Source organism: Rattus norvegicus, chromosome X (genome assembly GCF_021556685.1).
Source record: "Rattus norvegicus strain SHRSP/BbbUtx chromosome X, alternate assembly SHRSP_T2T, whole genome shotgun sequence".
NCBI lineage: Eukaryota > Metazoa > Chordata > Mammalia > Rodentia > Muridae > Rattus > Rattus norvegicus.
In genome coordinates, this window is record NC_141554.1 from 161,170,016 (window position 1) to 161,193,373 (window position 23,358).

General features: G+C 48.4%; 1 protein-coding gene and 1 long non-coding RNA gene across 2 annotated transcripts; both read right to left on the reverse strand.

Annotated features, from left to right (window-relative positions):
* Positions 1–622: 622 nt before the first annotated feature.
* Positions 623–1,859, reverse strand: LOC120099296 (uncharacterized). Its single transcript, XR_015647126.1, has 3 exons — positions 1,550–1,859; positions 1,215–1,340; positions 623–938 (listed from the first exon to the last, which is right to left on the reverse strand). It is a non-coding gene; the product is annotated as an uncharacterized LOC120099296 (long non-coding RNA).
* Positions 1,860–7,730: 5,871 nt separating this feature from the next.
* On the reverse strand, positions 7,731–9,705 carry LOC134484033 (EKC/KEOPS complex subunit LAGE3-like). The gene is made up of 3 exons (XM_087601091.1): positions 9,110–9,705; positions 8,656–8,784; positions 7,731–8,484 (listed from the first exon to the last, which is right to left on the reverse strand). The coding sequence occupies exons 1-3, from the start codon at positions 9,460–9,462 to the stop codon at positions 8,340–8,342; spliced, it is 627 nt and encodes a 208-aa protein (XP_087457217.1). The 5' UTR covers positions 9,463–9,705; the 3' UTR covers positions 7,731–8,339.
* Between the last annotated feature and the right edge of the window lie 13,653 nt (positions 9,706–23,358).

Here is a 23,358-nt window from a genome sequence, read left to right on the forward strand (position 1 = left end):
GTCTTGTGTTTCATAAGAGAGCAGGCTGAGTGAGCCAGTGCAGGAAAACGTTTCTGCCCATGACACCTCTATACAGATCAGGAGTGAATGCGACTTCAACATTTTCTTTTAATTTATTTTATTCGTATGTGTGCACTGGGCTATCTTCAGGCACAGCAGAAGAGGGCAACAGATCCCATGTGGTTGCTGGGAATTGAACTTGGGACCTCTGGAAGAGCAGTCGGTGCCCTTAACTACTGATCCATCACTCCAGTCGAGACTTCAACATTTTCAACCAATATAAAGTGCTGGCTGTAGTTAACACTGACTGACAGGACCTGACTGATTTTTACCTTTCCTGAACCACCTGTAATCATCGTGCAGTACTTGAGCATCTGAATCCCAGATGCTGTCCTACTCTCCTGCTACACAGGGATGAAGATGAGAATGAGATAGCTGGACAGAGACACAGGCACAGGCACAGGCACAGACACGGTCACGGGCAGGGGCACAGGCACAGTCAGAGTCACAGGCACAGTCAGAGTCAGAGTCAGAGTCACAGGCACAGGCACAGGCACAGGCACAGAGAGTCAGAGTCACAGGCACAGAGAGTCAGAGTCACAGGCACAGGCACAGACACAGACCGGTTTCAGCTTTATTTTATTTTCAATGTTGGGAAACATTGAGCCATCCCAGGACAAGCACAGGGAAAAGATCACCAGCACCACCCTCCCTGCCCCGGCAAAGCAACTATTGTGCGTTTTTTGCCCTAGGGAAGGGTACAGTGGGTGAGGGCCAGAGCGCTGCCGAGCCCCAGCCCCCTACTCCACAGGAGGCTTGAAGGACTCAGGCACGGAGAACCTCAGGGTAGTCACCACTGTAGAAAGCCGACTGGCAGAGCAGGGAGGAGACGGAGCTGTGGAGGAGGCTGGAGTTTTCGAAGTTACTCAGTTACTCGACTAAAAGTGAAGGGAAAGGAAAAGTCACATTGGGAGCCGCAGAACGCTCACCTCGGGCCACTCCTCCTCCACACCTCCCCTGGAGCCAGTGGACTCAGTCCCTCCAGGACTCCCTCGGTCTCCGGTCTCCCTGTCAGGCAGGTTCCTACGGGCTCGGCTCACCAACCCCCTTCTCACAGCGAGTCTTTTAGGTGTCTGCGAATATACAATGGGGTACAAGGAACGGCTGCCTACTGCACCCCTGCCCCCTGCTGGCTCCTCCCTTCTAGGACTTACATCACCAGGTCCCTGCCAGCCACTCCGAGCTACCCGTGAACTGCTCCTTCCAGGGACTCCTCATCCCGGGTCCGGTACCACGAGGTCTCTGCATCCACGAAGGTCAGGAAAGGCACCATGAGGTCACTGGCGGGGATTCTGTCAAGGTGACTTCGTCCTGTCGTCCTCCGTCCTCCGGTGCTCTCCCTGCAGGCTGCCTCCTCCAGAGCCCCAGTCCCCCCTCCCCGCCACTCCCTCAAGACGTCCCCTTGCTGTGGGGAACGCCCACTCGGCCCCTCTCCCTGGCCATCTCAGGATACCTCCTCAGCTACTGGCACAAACGTCAGAAAGGATACAACCGCAGGCTTTCCTCGCCTTCCTCCTCCTGCTCCGGACCACTTGGTAGCTTCTCCACAATGGCCGCTCTCTCCACCATCGGGCCGCCCTATTCTCTGCCTTCACAACCTGGGGGAGTCCAGAGCAGCCAGGACCGTCCGGCATACTGGCATACTGGCATTGCCCTTGGCTCTTTCGGCGCCGTCTCCACTCCCCCGGGCACCAGAGCTTGGGGGGCTACTCGGGTCTTCTCCGCTGTTTGCTATGCGGCCGCACTGCTGTTCACGGCCGCGCAGGGAGTCTAGGGATACACCACCGCCACCACTTCCCCCTGCAGGTTCTAGGAAAGATTGAGGCGCCCACTCCGAGTCCCACGCTGTTCTCCCCGACACACCACGTGAGGCGAGGCCCACAGAACTTGTGAAAACAGGACCGCGCGAGAATTGGTTCCGTACAAACTGGTCGTCCCGTAGACCTGAGGAATCGCCGAGGATCTGTAGCTGGATCGCCAAAACGGGATGCCACACCATCCATTCTTTTTTTTTTTTTTTTTTTGGTTTTTTTTTCGGAGCTGGGGACCGAACCCAGGGCCTTGCGCTTCCTAGGTAAGCACTCTAACCACTGAGCTAAATCCCCAGCCCCCACACCATCCATTCTTGGTAAACTGGCCCACTCGCAATTCCCGGGCCTCAGACAGTTTAGTGTGACAGCAAGCGTTCAGAGTGCGGATGAACCCAGGCCTGGTCTGTGAGACTTCAAGACCCAGATGGTGGTTCAGTCAAGTTGCCTTGCTGTTTCCCCTAAATCCCTAAAACACCGGTGCGCGTCCACGCGTGGACACACACACAGAGACACATAGATATACACACACACACTCACACACACAGAGACACACACACACACATACACACACACACACACACAGAGACACACACACACAGATACACTTCAGCTCCATGCTCTACTTACTTCTCCAGCCAGGTAGCCTCGGAAGACACTAATTACTGTGATTGGTGTAGTGCGCCCTGTCGCAGTCCTCATTTTGGCTGAGTTTGGAGACTTATCCCTCTCGGCGTGTCCCCAGGGCTGTGGAGGACCGGAAGAGGTTGCGTCGGCTTGGCCCGGGAGCACTCTGTGTAGAACCGGATTAGAGAAGACGGTCAGCAGAATGGGTACGAGGGAACCCGTCCTGACGACCGCTATCAGTGTGCTCCGGGCCCGGGGTACTCGATGACGCGGGAGGGGTGACCCGCAGAACCGCCCGCTAGGACAGCGCAGGCTACGTAAGGACTGAACGGATAAGCGGGACCCATGGCCGGAAAGGGCCAGGAGAAAGATGCCTACGGATAAGGAGGTTCGGTCCAGTCCACAATGCATCTAGGTTTACAGCATTTGTGTATGTCTGAGCATGTACGTCGGCCTTGGGGGGGGGGTGTTTCTGAAGGGCACCGAGGAGACACTTCTGGGTACTGTATATCTCTGGCAATAGTGAGAGCACGAAAGGATGGTGGAGACAGTCCAGTGTGGACAGACCTCGGCGTCCCGAACTGTGGGATAGCGGATTGATCTAGGGTAGTGGACGAGGTGGCGGTGGGAGGGGTCTGTAGCTCTGTGGTTCGTGCACTCTATCAGTAGATGCGGCAGGATCAGGAGTTCAAAGTTTTACTTGGCTACGTGGTGATTCTGAGGCCAACCTGTGCTATGTGGGGCTCTTTCTTAAAACAAAACCAAACAACAGACAAAAAGAAAAAAAAATCTGGTCATCGGGAATGACGAGTTGGCAACAAGAGTTCAGACACTGAGCTCAACTTAGTTTTGCTCGGTGATGGAATGTGCCTATGCTGTCATTAATCGTTAGAAAAATGAGTGAGGTGGGGGCAGGGAATGAGATAGCCCGTGCACCTTGTCCTTCAGGCAGCACGGCTTCTTACTAATCTTTTTTCTACACCCGGAGAGAAGGACAGATCCATGCTCCACAAGTGCCACTGTTTAGCGGGAAAGGGTATCACTAGAAATAGCAGGAAACACAATCACTAGAAAATATTCCCACCCTATCCTGCTAAGTCGAAGCACTCACAAGGCTCTGCCTATTTATTGATTTATTTACTTATTTCTGATTATCTGTTTGTTTACTTATTTCTGGAGACATGTTCTATTAAAACTGAGTTTCAAATACATTATATCACATTAAAATGCTAAAAGAAAAAAAAAAGCCAAAACCCCTCTTTCCTATGGCATCAGGCAGCAGCTGCTTCTGCTGAGTTGCAAGTTCTATATGCAGCTAAGGGACTGATGGTATCATTTTGGTATTTGTTCCCTTGTCGAAAGTTTAGCTGGTATTAATCTGGCATCACATTCCATTGTTTAGACACCGCTAAGATAAGATAGATCTGGTTTCAAAGAAAGGAAGGAAGGAAGGATGGATACAAGGAAGAAACAAAAAACAGAGAAAGGAAGGAAGGAGAGAAGGAAGGAAGAAAGAAAGAAAAGTAGGAAAGACAGAAGGAAGGAAGACACAAAGATAAGGAGGAAGGAAGATAGGAAGGAAGAAAGGAAGGAAGGAAAGAAGGAATGAAGATAGAAAGGGAAGGAAGGAAAGAAGGCAGGAAGGAAGCAAGATAGAAAGGAAGGGAGGAAGGAAGGAGGAAAGAAACAGAAAGGAAGGAAGGAAAGAAGGAAAATAGAAAGAAAAGAAGGAAGGAAAGAAGGAATTAAGGAAAGAAGAAAGGAAGATAGAAAGAAATAAAGGAAGGAAAGAAGGCAGGCAGGAAGCAAGATAGAAAGGAAGGAAGGAAGAAATAGAAAGAAAGGGAGGAAGGAAAGAAGGAAGGAAGATAGAAAGAAAAGAAGGAAGATAGAAAGAATGAAAAGAAGGAAGGAAGGAAAGAAGGAATTAAGGAAAGAAGAAGATGGAAAGAAAGATAGAAAAGGAAGGAATGAAAGAAGGAAGGCAGGCAGGAAGCAAGATAGAAAGAAAGGAAGGAAGGAGGAAAGAAAATAGAAAGGAAGAAAGGAAGAAAGGAAGGAAAGAAGATAGAGGAAGGAAGAAAGAAACAGAAAGGAAGAAGATAGGAAGAAGGAAAGGAAGACAAGAAGAAAGGAAGGAAGGAACAAACAAATAGAAAGGAAGGCAGGAATAAACAAATATAAGAAGGAAGGTAGGAAGAAAAAGGAAGGAAGGGAGAAAGAAAAGAAAGAAAAGAAGGAGGGAGGGAAGGGAGGAAGAAACAAAGAAACAGAAAAGGAGGAAGAAAGGAAGATAGAAAGAGGAAGGAAGAAACAGAAAGGAAAAGGGAAGGAAGATAGGAAGAAAGAAAGAAGAAAAAAGGAAGAAAGGAAGAAACAAACATAGAAAGGAAGGAAGGGAGGAAGAAACAAAGAAACAGAAAAGGAGGAAGGAAGGAAGGAGGAAAGAAAAGAAACAGAAAAGGAGGGAAGGAAGGAAGGAAGGAAGGAAGGAAGGAAGGAAGGAAACTACAAAGTTAATAGGAGCTGAATGATTCCCAACATTTGCACATGGAAAGAGTCACGTTTTCTTGAGCAGTGGAGCTGCAGGGACACTGTAAAATGCCTGCAGAAGTAATTAGCCGCGATCTTATGAGGAGGCTTCGTCAAAGGGCTCGTCTGTGTCAGCTTTTCAAGCCAAGAATGGTCTGACGGAGAGAAGGTGGTGCCGGTGGCGAGGTCGATGTCCTGTCGCCTCCCTGGAAGGAAAGTTGCCCTTTCTGAATTCCGCCGAGCCGGTACCCCAAATGGTCCCAAATGGTCGCACCGAGAGCCGAGCCGTGATCTTCTGACAAGAGACGGCACAGAAATTTTACTCACCGCGAGGAGATCCTCGCTTAAGCTTCAGAGCCACCGAACTTTCAGCCGATCATCCTCAGCCCATCCGATCTCTATCGGAACAGGCACGCTCTTCTGTACCGGTCACCCAATTGCTGAATCCTGTCCCATATTCTGGACGCTCGATGAAACTGCTATTGCAGGAAAATCTCATCCTCGGTGCCTTCATCCGGTTCTTTTTATTCTTTCAATAGCGATCATCGGCTATTTTGGACAGTAGCAGTAAGAGCCCCCTTTACAATCTCTCTATTAAATTCTCATACGGAAAGAGTCCTCAGTGCCCGCAACGCGCACGCAGGTCGCGACCCTTTCCCGGATCACCCACGGAGTCAAAAGGGGCTCCTCACTAGGCCACATTAACCGCCACCATGAGGTCACGCCTGCCTGGGGAAGAACGGGGAGCTTCCTTGTAGAAGAGGGCATTCCCAGACCAAAGGGCCGATTTTGGTGGAGAAGGTGACCGGAACCGTCTGTCAGTGTCTTAACATCTCAGACAAGACCCGTCCGCAAGGCACTCTGAATAACCCCTGGGTCATACGGTAACCCACGAATGATGCCACGCTGGGGGCTTCTGTGGTCCTCGGAATGGGGGGGGAATGCGGGTGTGACGGCTCAGAGGAAATCCATATTGAAGGGTTCCATTTGTATCAGTTTGAAAAGTGAGGCTGAATCAGCACTGGAAGCATACGTTAAATGTCCCAGCAGCATTTGCTGCATATCTTCTCCATTGCATTAAATTTCTCTCTCTCTCTCTCTCTCTCTCTCTCTCTCTCTCTCTCTCTCTTTCTCTCTCTCTCTCACACACACACACACACACACACACTCTCACACACACACACTCTCTACCTCGCGCACGCACGCGCGCACACAGACACGCGCACACACACACACCAAAGGCCAAATTTTTAGGGTTATTATTTCCTCCCATGATTCCCTGACATGCGAGCTCACAAATGTCTGCTTTAGCCTATGCTCCTGTAGTCCCTTGCACGGGGTGTCCTACGAAAGGTGACGACCCCGGGGGTCGACCTGTAGTTGTCCGGGCGCCTCCACTGTCGATACCCGGGGAAGGACAGCTCCCTCCTCGGCTGCTACTCCCGACCCCACAGGGGTCCTTATGCTGAGGCCGTCAGGAAAAACCCGGCAACCGGTGTCTTCTCGGCCATTCGCACAGACGGAACTGCCACAGCCACCCTCGAGTGCAGAACGCCCTGAGCTAGACCGCCGGGGGGGAGGGGTGGTGGTGGCTCGAGGCCTAAAACGCATCCTCGTCTTCTTCACCGTCTGCTCTCCCATCTGGGTCCATACATCAGAGCGGGGATCCCGTGGCTCCCTGGCCTTTCGGATTAGTGTGGAGCAGCAGTGGGGTAATTGTCTGTGTTTGCGAAGTGGTGCCTGCCTGTGCCCAAACAGCCTGCATGCAAGAGTCTTGCTAAACTCACTCACTGGTTCTTGTGACTCTTTGATAGGCCCCCTATGTGTGTGTGTGTGTGTGTACACGCGCACACGCGCGCATGTGTGTGTGTGAGAGAGAAAGGAGTCCTGCGTGATGACACTAGTTTTCCTCTCAGCACCCACCTCCAACAGAACTGCACCACTTACCCTCTCTTGACTGACTGAATTGAAAGGCTCCATCCAGCCTTTATATACGGAGCTTACTTCGTGAAGCCCACCGCTGTCTGCGCAGACGGGATCTTGGGAGGGTCGGTTCCCGCCGAGTCTCAACTCCCGCTAGGCCTTGCGGATCTAGGGACCTCTCTGAGAGCCGGACGACCTCGCCTCCCCGACTCGGCCCTCGTCCCGGGACCGTGCACAGACGGGATGTAACCGCCCTACCCGACCGAGACGGGAGCCCGAGTCCGCGCCCATCCGTCTGCGCACGAAGCCTCTTCGGGAGGAAGCAGGCGGGCGGGGCTCTCGGAGATACCGGGCGTCCACCGGAGACAGACAGATAGAGGGATTGGGGACATCCAGGACAAACCAGAGAAAGCAGCAAATGAAAAAACGGTATCAGATCCAAAAGAAGTAAAACCGTCTTTACTGACTTTCAGCCATATGTGTAGAAATCCTCGTTACTAAACATACTCTCAGTTTTCATACTACTCGAATCTCAGAACCCCTTGCTCGCTACGTGAGCACATAATTACTGTGCCACGACTCGATCTCCAAATTTTCTTTCTTTGAAAATTGATCAGATTTAGGGACTTGAGTCAACTTGCTTAAAGTTCTTGCTGCATATTATGAGGTTGTGGGTTCAATTCCCCGTTCTGAGAAAGAAGCTGGAGATGGCGTCGGTACATTTTCACATCAGTGCTAGTGAGGACAAGAAAGGAAAATTCCTATAGCCAGCTGTCCTGTGATTCCAGCCAAATTGGCAAGCTTTAATCACTGAGAGATCCTCAAACGAAACAAACGAACGAACGAACAGACAAATATACAGGCCCCAAGAGTAGACATTGCTAGTCGACATCTGGCCTCCATGTACAAGCCGTGCACGTGCGTATAAGCGTAAACACACGCATGCGTAAACACGTGACCCTTACAGAATCAACGCGTGCATACGCAGGCACCCGCATTTCCAAAATATCGTCAGTAATCTGTGTTGCGTGACCGAACTTACGTAATTTGAGTTTCCTTCCGTTTGAGAGAGTTTTCTTCCCGGACCGTCTTAAATTTCTTTGGACCACTCAACCATTCAGATCCCAGAACTTCTGCTCCGCAGAAGCACACGGATGAGAAGATCTGGAGGTCTCTGCCGTGTTAAAGTAAGATCAGATGAAAGATATTTGCCGTTTTTTATTTTGTTCCATAACACGTAAACGCCCGTTCCTTCGGCGGCCGAGAGACGATGCGACCGAGAGACCGGCGCGAGGCGTACGGCGTCGAAGGAGCGCTGAGGTCCCAGTTCGGAATGATGTTCGTTCGAGACGGGAAAGGCTTCTGACTTTTCCGGTATCCGGTGATGCGTTAGGATTCGCGACTCCTTCCTCGTCCCCGTTTGACGATGGCCACGAACTCCAGGCGCTGAATGTTTCTCATCACCAGGGAGAGCTGGTCGAGGAAACTGTTGATGGAGATGCGGAAGAGGACGGGGTCTTCGGTGGTCCACCTACTGCGATCGAGAAAGAGACCGTCGGAGAACGAGGACGGATCCGTTCGGGTCCCGCCCCGCGCCTTCCTGCTTACATTTCATCCTCCAGGGTCTCTCTCCCTTAGGGCACCGCCAGGGTGCGCACTGCCTCCCGACCCCGAGGCCATCCCCTCAGACTTTTGGGATACTGACACGGCCAGGATACTATCATTCACTGTGAACTCCTGCTGAACCATCACTTGCTGGCGACGGGCGTTGGCGACCAGGGACCTGCGGGCCATGTCCGCCTCCACCGCGGTCCGGAAAGGCACCGTCACGGAGCTGGGAGGAGGTGACGTCAAGGCGCCACCCGCCACGTACCGTACCTTTGCCCGGAGAGACCCACCGGTCCTGCCCGGCAGTGAACCTCCCTGGAACCCGAGCCCGGTCGTCACCTCCTCCTAGCTCCCGGTGGTTCCGGTCTTGTTCTAAGCTCTTCAGCCTCCCGCCTCAGGCCAGGGGTCTCCTCGTCCGGTCGTGACCGCCCACCCCGCACCTGTCCGTCCTCGCCCTGGTCAGCCGCGCACCACGCCCCGAGAGCCTTCCGTGGACGCCTTATCCTCCCTGGCTTCCCGCGGCCCCTGCCGCGGTCTCTAGGAAAGGATACAACTCCAGGAGCCGACTCCCGGTCGCCGACGCGGTGTCTCCGCTGGGTCCCGGGCCGAGCGGCGCCTGCTCGCCGTGGGCGATGACGGCGGCCTCTGCAGCCGCCGCTCCGGACCCTGCGGCACTCCCCGGGCCCGGCCCACCCAGAGCGGCCTGGCCGCTCGCGGCCGGGGTCCTAGGAGCGGCCAGCCTCCCGGAGTCCTGTGGGCAACTCCGAGGGAAGTTGCCATGGTCACCTTCAGTCGCTGAACTTCGAGAGCCAGCCTGGGCATCCGGAGCTTGAGGCCTCCGTTGGCCATCCTCGCCTTCTTCGACCCCCGCTCTCCCACCTAAGCCCTCAACGGGGTCCCGCATGACTACTCCGGCTTTCCCCTCGGCGCCCCGATCCCCATCACTGGCACGACTCCACCGCTCTCCGTTCCACTGAGAAAAGGGAGTCCTCGTGCCGGGCGTACACGTGGAACGGCACGAGAGGTCCACTGCGTATGAGCGAACGAGATCTCGCGAGGGTTGGTCCCTTTTGACCTGGCGTTCTGTCCCTACTCTGTGCGGGGCGTAGGTGTGGGGCGGGCACCTCTGAGCCAGGGAAGTACGGCTGTTTCACAAGGCTCCTTCCCGGGGCACGAGATGGGTCGTTTAGGGACTTATTCCGGAACCTTCGATGTAGGTCTCCCCCGAGCTGCCCCACCCACGGACCTTACGGATCTTAACAGACTCCAGGCTCCGGGAAGCTCGGTCCGGCGGCAGCAGGGGTGGGTGTTCGGAGGACCGGTGCGTGCTGACCGACCAGCGTTCCCGACGCCCTGACGTGTTGAGACCCCGCCGTGTTGGTTCCGACCTTCCGCTCCGCCCAGACGTCTCTGCCTCGACCCGCGACGCCCTCGCATCCGCGCCCGGGTAGGGTATCGGGCGTGCGCGCCGGCCGCTGCCTCATCGCGCGACCCCCGGATGCTGGATCGCATCGACCCCCCTGGGTTTTCCATCCGGTCGTTGCTTCGTCGAAAGAGGGAGGCCGTGAAAGAAGGAGGCGGTGAGACGTTTGTTAACTCGGAAAACGAGGCCGGGCCGCTCGACTCCACCTCGGTTCGTCGCCTGCCTATGGATCCCACCCTCTCAGCTGGGCTGCGGGCCTCGGCGGGAGGGGATGCGACGGGTTCTGCGGTGACTCAATGCGTCGGGGTCGGGTGCTGTCCGTGGGGGGCTCTCCCCTCTCAGAGACGGACAGGGCTGCGTGACAGGGGACGGCGGGGACAGGACGCAAAGCGAGCAGACGAACAGATTGACGAAGAAAGGCGGGACGGGAAATTCCCGAAGCGGAAACCTAAGGGTTCTCTGGAAAGTCGGTTGTGTCGGACGGTGTTCTGCTGGGGCGGACAGGCGAAGGAGTGTTTTCCCGAAGCGGACACGGGAGAGAGGATGTCCTGCTAAAGCAGGCGCGCGAAAGGACGCACACTGAAGGATTCTTTATTGACCACGCGCGTGTATCGGTCTGCCTCACACCGTGATGTTGAGCTCCTTCTGTCAGGACCCCACAGAGAGAAACGCGGCAGAAGACTTCCGGCGGTGTGCGGTGGCTTCTGGCCGCTCCGTCGGACTCTGGCAGAGCGATGTGGACCGACGCACACTCACATGCAGTTTTGCTAGGACAGATCCGTGTGCCGAGGCGGAGCACATAGTGAGACAAGATCTGTATCTGTAGAGGACGCACGACGTTCGGAGGGATTACGACTAGGACCCAACACACAATGAGATCTGAGACGGGCCTGCCGGTGGAGGTGGCTGCTCAACACTCCTCGGTCTCAAGTCTCCGCTTCTCCTGAGGTTTCTCACGGTCCAAACCCCTCCCGCTGACTCGCGCTGATTCCGCAGAGGCCCGAGTGACCCAGTCGGGTCGAGCCACCTCTACTGCGGTCCGAGGTCACTGAACCGGACCGCCGACGTCACCGAACCGGACCACCGATTTCCCGACGACAGAGATGGGGTCTGCTCGGAAGAACCATTTCTAAGCAGGTTCGCTTCCCCCCTTATCATAGTACCCTTTCTTTCCCTTTACCTCTGGCAGGTGTCGTGCTGGAAGGGAACTTAAAGCCTTCGAGAACCATCGTTAAACGTAGGCTTCGAAGAAATTAAAGTCACAGATTCCCAGTTTTTACAAATTAAAACACTAAGGCTTCAGTCCCTTTACAATAAGCAATCTTCTCAGTTATTTCAGGAAGTGCAATATAAGCAGCTTTTATAATGGCTGCTTTTAATCCATCAGTGGGAGAAACAGGAGGCCCTGAGACTCCGTGGCCAGGAAGCAGAGCCTGCTTAATGAGCCAATGATCTCTTCTGCCTTCATGAGAGTGTGCACACGTGCACACACGCACCATCATCGATGACGCTCTCGAAGTATTTGAAGACGACTCTGAGAAAGGTCAGTGGATTGATTGGCTCATCTACCAACTCTGAACAATTTTCGCTAAAAGTGTAAAATCTGAACTAAAAGCTCAGCATACAAATTAGACACAGGGAAACTGAGTTAGACCACGTTACATACACAGCATGGGAATAAGCCATTTAGAATAGAATTAGAAGGCTAAATACATCTCCATCGGAAAATGAGGGGAATTGTGGAAATGACAGAAGCATAGAGATTAATGACTGGAACTTTACCACAATTCTTACTTTTTAATTAAAAAAGTACTCAACTCTCAGATCCACAAAAACAATCTTTTTCCTTCCTCTTTTCTATAGAAAAAAAAAAATCAAACGATATATCCTGATCACAGTTTCACCTCCTTCAGCTCCTCCCAAAACCTCCCCTGCCTCTCTACCCACACAGATCCGTCCCATTTCTTTCTCTCTATCATTAGGACACAACCAGACAAACAAACAAACACCAAATTTCTTCTTCTTTTTTTTCTTTTTTCTTTTTTTCGGAGCTGGGGACCGAACCCAGGGCCTTGCGCTCGCTAGGCAAGCGCTCTACCGCTGAGCTAAATCCCCAACCCCAAATTTTTTCTTAAATGGGGGAAAAGACAGAAGAAACACAGACACACACACACATACACACACTCCATAGAAACACAAAATTAGAAACTGTAATATGCAAGCAAAAAGACCAGTAAAACAAACAAACAAATAAAAGTACCCACCCAATACTGTATGAGACAAAAAGCCTAACGAAATACAACTGGGTATTTTTTTCCCCCTTGGTTATCTATTTTTAGGCACGAGGCTTGCCTATTCTTAGTTGTGGTTTCTCAACTAGGCTGACAATGACTCCATAGACTATCTGGTAAAAACCCCAACTCTAGGTGTGAGAAAATCTTTTTGTGAGTTGTTCGTGGTGGTTGTCATAACTCCACTTACTAATTTCTGTTTCATTTTCTCCAAACCAGACATTTTTCCTTGTTTATCTTTTCAAAAAATCTTTTTATTCTCCCACTTAAAGTATCAGTAACTATTATTAATGCATTTAAAAATACTTGAGTTAATTTCTCAGAAACGGTCAGAAATGCAAATCTCCAACAGTACAAAGGAACCAAATTCGAGAGACACTTTGCGTGAACTCGAATTCTTATAGACATGTTCATCACAAATAACGTAGAAGAAAAAACTCAAAGTTGATCATCGTAAAGCTCTCCAGGAGTTTTTACATCGATGGTGTGATCAACAATACGTTTCTTCTGAAGCGACTAACAGCACTGCTAACCTTCCAAAGTGGAATTTTTCTTCTGAAGCAACTAACAGCACTGCTAACCTTCCAAAGTGGAAGTTTCCGTATTTCAAACGCACAGCGTTAAGAATGAAAGAAGTGTCACTAAACTTATATTATTCATCTTAGTCGCACATTAAAAAAGAGATTTTTGGCAAGTACCGATACAACTATGTAGCAGGGAGATAAATGGAGAGCAAATCGCGGAGTGATTAATCGCGCTGCATACGAAAGTGAAAAGAAGAAACAGAGATGCAGGGTTTGACGGGGAAATTCTAAGCTCTCTGTACTTGGGACTAGTCAAAAGAAAGAAAGAAAGAAAGAAAGGAAGGAAGGAAGGAAGGAAGGAAGGAAGGAAGGAGGCATAATAGGGCTGAGAAGCTCATGAATATGCTCCAGGTAATCTGTATGTGCACCGAAATGCTTTTTAGTTTGGTTCATTTAAGTCTGAAATTCCCTTCCCCACTGATGTCAGCCAAGATTATAGGGAAACAGAAAAGTGTAATGAACAGAAGGGTAAGATAATTTTGGAAAACCATCAGTGACAATAATCTTTAGCTGACCTCTTCTTTCACGGACTCCTCTCATGCATCTCTGACCGCCAGGTTTTTCAAGCGAAGCAAAGTAGCAACTTGGTATAAACCACATGGTAAGGCAGGATTGGAATGATGCCCTGACAGGCAGGACAGGAGGGTGACAGAGACCCTGTTCACAGATATGAATGATTCCGTTTCAAAGGGAAAATTAAGGTTCTAGAAAACAGAAATCCTACTGCTTGGCGGCACTGCCTTATGCACTGGTTGTAGGTAACTCAGATAAACAACAGTGTCCGTGAGTGAGCCATGGAAGTTGCCTGAATTTCAAGATGTGTTCTGAGGAAAGCAGGACAATCAAATCTTTGACAAGGGCAGAGGTCCTTTGTGGAGGCACGGCCCACTCGGCCTCGTGCTCCAAACGGTACAGGTAAAGAAGCACACACGTGTGGAAACATTAGTTTGCTACTAACAAGAGTGTCTACAAAGATGAATCCATAATAATCGGCCCAAGCTATGTCTTCTGAAAACCTTGAAGGAAACATAAAGATCACTGGGGGTCTTAACAGGTATTTCCAAAATGAAGGCCAACTGAACAAACACTATTAAGGAAAGCTGAACTAATGCTAAAAATAAAAGTACACACACTGGGTATTGGGAGAAGTTTGTCCTTTAAGAGGGTTAAGGTGGTACAGAAAAAGATTTAGCCCAAGGACAGACAGGCCAAGAATTGCATGGAGGACACCCGAGGAGGGGAGGAAACTGAAAAAAAATCCTTTCACTTAAAAAAAAAAGATGTGATCTATCTTCCTAGTGCCAGTTCTGGACATTTTGTAATCAGAATATTTATCTTCTCTCTCCTCTCCTGCCCTGCCCTCTCTCCTCTTTTCTCTATTCTTCTTCTCTTCCTCCTCTTCCTATTGATCCTCTTCTTCCTCTTTCCCCTTCTCCTTTAGCTATGGTATTTCTGCATTATATAATTCTGTCTACCTGGAAGCTCATTAAGTCAATTAGGCTGGCCTAGATCTCTAGATCTGCCTGCCTCTGCCTCCTGGGGTTCTGGAATTAGATATCTGCCAAGTCAGAGCTTTTCTTATTGATGTTTCAATTTTTTGTACACATTTACAGATCTTCCAGACCCCTCAGAGGAGCACAGGCACAGTGATAACGAAGGGTCACAGGGGTGGGGGATGGAGGACTTTTATCCTGACTGACTGGCAGTCAGAGTGATTATTTATACAGAACTCATTAGGCAAGGATTTATCCATGTTGTTCCGAGCCATAGACCATATAATTTTTGTCCCCAGACGTGTCTTTTAACTTCCTCTTGGTCATAAGTTTAGACATTATTGATAAACAGCGACACAACAGAGTTACCTTACACAGTCATTTTTCCTCATCGAGCCCACAACCCCCAAGAATCTTGTGTTTTCAAGGGCACTAGACAGAAAGAAAATCTCCAGGCCAGCCTGGGCAGATTGCCATGTCTTAAGCACTGTGTTATCAAATTCTAATGGTCAGAATGTTAATTGTCATCAGGACCAAGAAAGATCTTCAGGCCAAGGCTGCTGCAGCTATCATTCAATTTCTGCCATAATACAATGTTTATATTTTATATCTCTGTAAAATTTATGTATATGTCTAATTTTGGTATCCTTTTGTTCCTAGATCGTATGACATCACACTAGTCCTACACAAACTAACTTTTCTGAGAAAGGAAGGTCTTAACACTTCATTCTTTTATCGTGTATCCACACCATTCTTTGTCCATCAATTTGAGCCCCTGTGTAAGGCAGAGATAACCCCAGCCAATCTAACTTTGTCGCTGTGTCTTTTTGCAGAGGGGCGTGTCATATGCAGCCCTCTATCTTACATGCCACATAATTGCCTGAGTGTACAGTAAGAAGAGGTCTTTAACACGATCTGCTGCCAATTTCTCTACCCACCAAATCTTGTTTTAAGTTGACTTTGTTCAGATTATCCTGTTCCTGAGGCAGATGTTCCATGAGTTATCTTGTAGCTGGAGCCTCATGTGTGATTCCTTTATTTGAGTCACCCTCGAGGGTGTAAGGTTAATCTTCAAGGAGGGCCAAGCAAGGACATCTCCCTGGAGGATGGAGGGATAGTGTGCTCAGGACTTTCTTGAGGAAGCTTAGAAGCAGCACTCCTGGGAAAGACATAAATGACTCCTAAAATTTTCATGAATCCAATATCCCAAGTTGTACAGATATTAAAAGCCCCATCCGTGCATGCAGCGTATTGGGATCAAGACCGAAAGTAGAAGACTGTAAGACATCTCCTGGCTCAGCCTCGCAGGTTTTTGTCAAGCAGCTGCACTGGCTTTATGACATTGAGTGTTCCCATTAGATACGGGTGTGCCATAGAAGCCTATAAATTATCTTGTCTTGGTTTAGTTTCTGCAGGTTACTTGCATCTGAAAATCTATTCTTTCCTTTTAACCTCTTTTGGTTAAGTGAGGTGTAAGATAAGGTATATTCTAATACATTCCCGAATTTAATTAGTATCTTTGTTTCCCTCTTCACCTTCAATTTTATCAATTTATGTGTTGTCTCTTACTTTTGGTTAGTTTGGTTAGATTTACGGGAATGGTTTATATTTTCAAAGAATAAAATCTTTGTTTTACTGATTTTTTTTCTATTCCACGAATTTCTGTACTACTATTAACTATTCCTCTTCATCTTCTGAAGGTCAGGTCGGTCAACATGGGAACCATGACTGGGGGAGCAAGGACGATTGTAGGAAAAGAAGATGAAAGAGATAGAGAAGAGAGGACTGCTGGTGAAGACCATGCCAGAGAGAAAATTATTTTTCAGTGCCTTTTGAAGGCAAGTAACACAAAGCACGGCCAATTTCTGGAAGATAAACAATGACCATAAATCCTTATGTGGTGAATTTATGGTGAACAGTATTTACATTTGACTGAGGCCATTTCCTTCAGGCTAGAACAATCCTTCAAGGATGTATGGGCAAGAAGAGGAACTTGTCAGGGTATAAAAGCAATTCATTTTCGATTGGGTTGTCTGGTTTCTTGGTGGTTATCTTCTTGAGTTCTTTCTATATTTTGGATATTGGCCCTCTATTGAATGTGGGGTTAATGAAGACTTTTTCCCAATCTGTGGTATGCTGGTTTGTTCTACAGGCTACGTCCTTTGCCTTACAGAAGCTTTGCAGTTCCATGAGGTCCCATTTATCAATTCTTCATCTAACATGAGAACTCTCCAATCATTTTACGTTGGAGCTCAACGCTATGCGTTTTCCTCTTAGCACTGCTTTCTCCGTGTCCCATAAATTTGGGTATGTTGTGCCTTCATTTTCATTGAACTCTAGAAAATCTTTGGTTTTTTTCTTTATTTCTCCCTTAATCCAGTGGTTATCAAGTTCCAGGAATTGTTCGGTTTCCATGTGTTTGTAGGCCTTCTGTTATTTCTGTTGTTGGAAGTCTAGCTTTAAGCCGTGGTGGTCTAAAAAGGTGCAGAGGGTTATTTCAATTTTCTTGTGTCTGTTGATATTTGTTCTGTGACTGATGGTACGGTCAGTTTTAGAGAAGGTTCTATGAGGGGCTGAGAAGGAGGTATTCTTTTGTGTTAGGATGAAATGTTCTGTGGATGTCTGCTAGGTCCATTTGAGTCATAATATCTGTTAGTTTCATTATTTCTTTGTTCACATTTGGTCTGGATGACCTGTCCACGGGTGAGAGTGGAGTGGTGAAGATTCACTCTCCCTATTGTTTGTAAAATGCCCCAAATCTTCGCAACCCACCAAAAAGGGATTGTCCTCCTCCCCACCACCACAGTAAGTTGTGTCTCATGTTCCCATGTTCTATCTCTTGTTCCCCCCTTCATCCCCCCCCCCAAAAAAAAAACAAAGAGAATTGTCAAAAAAGGCTTCCAGGCTTTGCCATAACTGGGGTCCATCAAGACGAGGCTGTCTAGGAACAGAAACAGTATCTGGTGTAAAGTGGCAATTTCTGTTTCCTTTGGAGACTTGGGTTATAACGATCTTTTGCTAGGGAAGACAGGTGAAAAACATTTTGTTAAAGCAGACACGTGAAAGAATGATTTCCCAAAGCAGACCCAGGTGAGAGGATGCTTTGCTACAGCAGACAAGTGAAAGGATGCGCGATGTCTACAAAGAATATAAACATAACCCACAGACAGTGGGAACTGGAACATTGGTTTGCCTTGCTCTGCCTTTCTATGCTTTGCTGGTGACACACATGTATTGGTTTGCTTTATATTGCTTTGCTAAGCTTCACTCGTGGAGACTCTTTTCAAACATCATGTGTCCTCTCAAACGTCTGCCTCAGTAAAACATCCTCTCGCATCCGCTTTAGCAAAACATCCTCTCATCAGTCAGCTTCCAGAAAAATATCACACGACACAACCGAGTCTCCAAAGAAACCCAGGAATTTCACTTCAATAATACATGTTCGTTATAGTTACAGTAAGTGACAAGAGGATGGTGGATTTTCCATTCTTTTCCACAGTCGTCCCTATTCTTATGTCTAACATGCATTACGCTTGTAAGCAAAACGAAATTTAAAGTTATTTGCCAATTATTGAGAAAAACTTCTAATTAGTTCCCAAGTGATCTACTTTGCTGAAGCTTTAATTATCCTGTATAATTTATTGAAGGCCGAAAGTTCTTCTAATTGGTACCCTGTTGCCCATGCAGTGAGGATGGCTATACCATAATGAAGTCCCTGAAGCCACTGAACATTGAGTCCAGGGCTGGATACTACAGGGCCTGAACACCTTGGAGATCTTTTTCTGTTTCTGTGTTCTTAAGCTATTTCCAAAAAGCAACATATGGTCATCTCTTCTTGAAAATTATCCTCGAGAGAGCCCCTGAGAGCTTGCTTCATCAACATTTTGTCAATATTTCATGATGGCATTTGTACTCTGTTTCTTCAAATACTCACATATAGACACACATGCTTAAACACGGAAATATATGCGTGCGTGCAAGGCATGCATATAGAAGACGTGTTTAGAATATAATAAACATTTGAAAAATCAACCTGTAATAAGTTAAGCCTAAGAAATAAAAGGGACAGCAGGGGGCATAAATTTGAGGAAAGTGGAAATTAAACGAAAAACCTATTTTTCTGACACTCGAGATATTTCTTGGAATGCTAAAATTCAAAATTCCATTTATCCCTTAGCATCTGTGAGAGATTGGTTCCAGGGCTTTCTTAGAAGCCTAAATTCTCACATTCACACCCTTTATATAAAATGGCATATTATTTGCATATAACCTGTCCTGCCAGCAGCACTGTAAATGGTTTCTGGAATATTTTTAGTTTCTAACACAATGTAAAGTTCACGCAAACAGTTGGTGTATTATTTAGAGAGTAAGGTTAGGAATGTCTGTTTTCTTATTTTAGTACAGTTTTTTTTTCAAATAATTTCCTTTTGATGTCAGTTTTCTCTAAAGAATCTGGATGACCAAGGATATATAGCACATGAATTTGGATAACCTGTGCTAGAATAGATATCAACCTGTAACCAACTCACTGCGCATCGTTTTCAGTTCCCAAATGTGTGTCTGTCATTTGTTCTCTGTCTTAGCATTGTGCATTTCCAGAAACTGTGAGCTCCCCTTCTATCTGACCAATTGCCTTAGCTGTGTCCCATCTAATATCCCTAGGTATCAGAAGCCAAGGAGACAATTGATCTTTCCACTACGGGAGGGCAAAGTCTTCCCTTCGTTCATTTCAGATTTTGAGAATTTTTCCTGTAAAGATGTGGCCTAAGCTGAACTCTCCCTCTTGGAAGGGACATGCGACTAGCATAGGATCGACTTAGACTAGGGCAGGCCCAGCTGCACCTGACAGGGCTGGTGGGTCTGGTCTTGTTTTTTCCTTCCGGGGCCACCTTCCATAGACGGTCCTTTCAGTGCTATCTTTTTCTTTTCTGTCCCCGTGACCTGACCTATTTACTACTTCTGATGGGGACTCTGGGTAATACCCGAAACCTGACCTCCCTCACTGGTCGTGGCCTGATTACATTCCAGCCTGCCCTATCCCCAAAATATGTGAATCTATGGGAGAGAGACAGAGAGTGGTGGGGGAGAGGGAGAGAGAGACAGGAAGAGAGACAGAGACAGACAGAGAGACAGGGAGAGGGAGAGAGAGACAGGGAGGGAGGTAGGGAGAGGGAGAGAGAGAGAGACAGGGAGGTAGGTTGGGAGAGAGGTAGGGGGAGAGAGAGACAGGGAGAGGGAGAGACAGGAAGAGAGAGACAGAGACAGAGAGACAAGGAGAGGGAGAGAGAGGGAGGGAGGTAGGGAGAGACAGGGAGAGGGAGAGACAGGGAGAGAGACAGAGACAGAGAGAGACAGGGAGAGGGAGAGAGGGAGAGAGAGACAGAGGGAGAGAGAGACAGGGAGGTAGGTTGGGAGAGAGGTAGGGGGAGAGAGAGACAGGGAGAGGGAGAGACAGGGAGAGAGAGACAGAGACAGACAGAGAGACAAGGAGAGGGAGAGAGAGGGAGGGAGGTAGGGAGAGAGACAGGGAGAGGGAGAGACAGAGAGAGAGAGACAGAGACAGAGAGATGGAGAGGGAGAGAGACAGGGAGAGGGAGAGAGAGACAGGGAGGGAGGTAGAGAGAGAGGTAGGGGGAGAGAGAGAGAGAGGGAGAGAGAGACAGGGAAGGGAGGTAGGGAGAGAGGTAGGGGGAGACAGAGACAGACAGAGACAGACAGGGCGAGAGAGATAGAGAGGGAGAAAGAGGGAGAAAATGGTGGTGAGGAAAAGACATTCTAAGCAATCAGACTGCTCAGACTAAGGGGTCCGGTCAGTAATCCCTTAACTTTTAAAATGTTTTTTTATTACGCACATTATTTCTACACAAAAGTTTAGAAAAGAACATTTTACTTCTATGCTTCGAAGAGCTGAATTGTCAGTATTTAATAAGTTCATTGTGAAAGAAAGGATTTATCACCTTTGTGTCTGTTACCACAGTCGCGATACTGAGTAATTCCACCACTATAGTCCCTCATGTTGGTCCCTTATGATCATAGCCGTCACCTCCAGTCACAAATATGGGAGCCTCTCCGTCAGGAATGTGCTTCTTGAAGGAATAAAAGGAGAAGAACCTACATTACCTTAGTCAAGTGTGATTGCCCATCATGGCTATGAGGGTTTTGCATGTCCCTTGAAACATCAAAGCCATGTGGGGTTGGAGTAGAATGTCAGCTACTATTTTGGCCACTGTTTCTTCCATCATTAACATTTCTCTGCCTTTATTTTTTCTCTCCAGAGCTGTATGGATTTCACGTGGCTACTCCTCCAATTCTCTTCCAAAGGAACTTATTTGCCTCAGGTTCCCAGTAGACTTCATGGTAATCATGTGTGCCAAATCCAGGCTCTACTCTCAAACGAAGGACAGCCCAGAACTTCCCAAGCTATGGAAAATCCCCATTGTCACCCAGATGCTGTTTTGGCACCCAGATGCTGGGTCCCTATCTACCTCACCTTATGAGAGATGGGCAACTCGAACAACATGGGGTACTAAAAATGTGCCAATACCCCAGAAGACTTTTTTTTTTTCTTTCTTTTTTTTTCGGAGCTGAGGACCGAACCCAGGGCCTTGCGTTTTCTAGGCAAGTGCTCTAACACTGAGCTAAATCCCCAACCCCACCCCAGAAGTCTTAGAAGCAACATCCACCAATTGTTTTACGTTCATTGGTAAGGCTGCTGCAAAACTTTCCTCAATGACTTTTTTAGATGTCATGGATGTTTTACCGTAAAACTCCCTAAAATTGTACAGCTACGTCAGGCCTTTGTACGTTATGGGGAATGGCTCCTCTATCTCTTCAGGTCTTATTATATGTCTTCCAGATTTTTTTCTAAATCTATAAGATACTCGTGGGTTTACACGATTTTATGTATATAACTATTCTAGTTAGGTTTTTCTTGTGAAGTTGACACAAGTTAGATGAGAAAAGGTAACCGCGGTTGAGTAAATGCATCCATAGGATTGGCCTATAAACAAGATTTTGGGAACATTTCCTTGATTAAGGATGGAAGTGGGAGGCCCCTAGCTCACTGTAGGTTCTTCTAAGTCTCTTCTGAGACCCATCCGATCACTTAACTGTAATCCCCAAATCAAGACAGGAAACCAACTGGCAAGCTCTAAACTCTTCATCTCCACGTCTGATGTCAAAGCCGGGTCTTCAGATCTCCAACTCCTTTTTTCATCTTTGTTGACTGCAACAGACTTCTTTTTCCGGGCTGGTTCCACTCCCTGTCAGCAGCTTTCCTCAGCAGATAGCCCACGGCTCTGAAATCTTGAACATCTGGGGTCTCCAAGGCAACCTCAATGTTACAGCCTCTCATTCCAATGTCTGGGATCCTCACATGATCTTCTGGGCTCCTCCAAAGGGCTGATGTCACTTCTCCAGCTCTGCCCTCTGTGGCGCTCTAAGCTCAGGTTGATCCACTCCACTGCCGCTGCTGTTCTTGGTGATCACCCCATGGTACTGGCATCTCCAATGCACTGGGGTCTTTGCTGCAACTAGGCTTCACCAATAGCCTCTCATAGGCTCTCTTTATGGTGCCAAGCCTCAACTCCCTTGCGTGACCCCTTCAGTCCTGGGTCATCAACTGCAACTGAGGCTGCACCTTCACCAGTGGCTCTCCATGGCCTCTCACAGTGCCAAGCCTCAGCTGTTCTTCATGACCCCTTCATGCCTTCAGAACCAGTACCACCTGGGTGGCTCTTACACATTACCAAGTACAGCTATAGCATGAGGTACAACCTTGGCTATCTCTGGAACGCAGCTTCTTTGTGCCCTCGGCAAACACTTCCCAGAAGATTTCACCTCAGTGATGCTGGTCTCTTCTTAATCACCAATAATCTCTTAGCTCCAGCTGACCAGCATCAATTGTCCCAGTAGTCCCTTTTATTCTGGACTATAAAGCCAGAGCCACATGGCCAAAGCTGCAGAGTTCTGCTGTTTGCTGGGGCTGGAACATGGCCCCTCTTGTTCTATTACATTATTACCAGCTTCCTCTTTTCCAACTCCTTCACTGCCTAAGCTTGGCTGTCCTGGAATTTGCTCTGTAGGTAGACCTTGAACTCAGAGATTAAACTCCCGTCTCCTGGGATTAAAGGTGTGTGCCATGACACCTGGATTTAAGGTTTTCTCCACCTAGAACTTGCTCGGTCTCAGGCTAGCCTCGAACTCAGAGATCCGCTTGGCTTTATCTCCTAAGATTAAAGATGTGCACCACCATGCCTAGATCTAAACCCAGCTAGGTGGGATCTTGCCCCAAGGTCACCACTCCCTTAATTCAAATTAATATCTTTGTACACAGGATTCCGCTCCATTTCACTTCCTGGTTGTTCCTCCTTTCTAAGCTTGCTATGCTTATCCAAAATGCTCTTCACGAGACTTACACAGAGAATAAAATCTGTGGTGTGCATTTCTGAGACTTCCTTGGTTAATGCAATTAATCCAAGTCCCTTCACCTTAGTCTCAGGTGGACTCTTTGGACAAGGGCAAAAAGTAGCCATTGTCTTCACCAAAAAAAACCCCCCACAAAAACAGCCTCTAGACCACATACTTGAGTTCTTTCCCACTGAGACCTCTTGGACCAGGTGTGCACAATTCAAATCACTCTCAGCAACAAAGTCTTCCATATTCCTACTAGGACGGCTCATTAAAGCCCATTTAAAACTTCCACCGCTTTCCAAACCCAAAGTTCCCCCATCCACATTCTTCCAAAGAAAAGCATGGTCCGGCCCATCACAGTGATACCCCAGTCCTGGTACCAACTTCTGTCTTAGTTAGGGTTTTATTGCTGTGAGCAGACGCCATGACCAAGGTAAGTTTTATTATTTTTTTCTTTTTTCTTTTTTTCGGAGCTGGGGACCGAACCCAGGGCCTTGCGCTTGCTAGGCAAGCGCTCTACCACTGAGCTAAATCCCCAACCCCCCAAGGTGAGTTTTATAAAGGACAGCATTTAATTGAGGCTGGCTTACAGGTTGA

What these genes read in the sequence shown, in the direction of transcription:
- LOC134484033 (XM_087601091.1), bottom strand. Translation starts at nt 9,462, where the DNA reads ATGCGGGACCCCGTTGAGGGCTTAGGTGGGAGAGCGGGGGTCGAAGAA. An exon ending in GGGAGTCGGCTCCTGGAGTT is followed by an intron (nt 8,785 to 9,109) that starts GTATCCTTTCCT and finishes ACCTCCTCCCAG; the next exon opens with CTCCGTGACGGTGCCTTTCC. An exon ending in AATGATAGTATCCTGGCCGT is followed by an intron (nt 8,485 to 8,655) that starts GTCAGTATCCCA and finishes TCTCGATCGCAG; the next exon opens with TAGGTGGACCACCGAAGACC.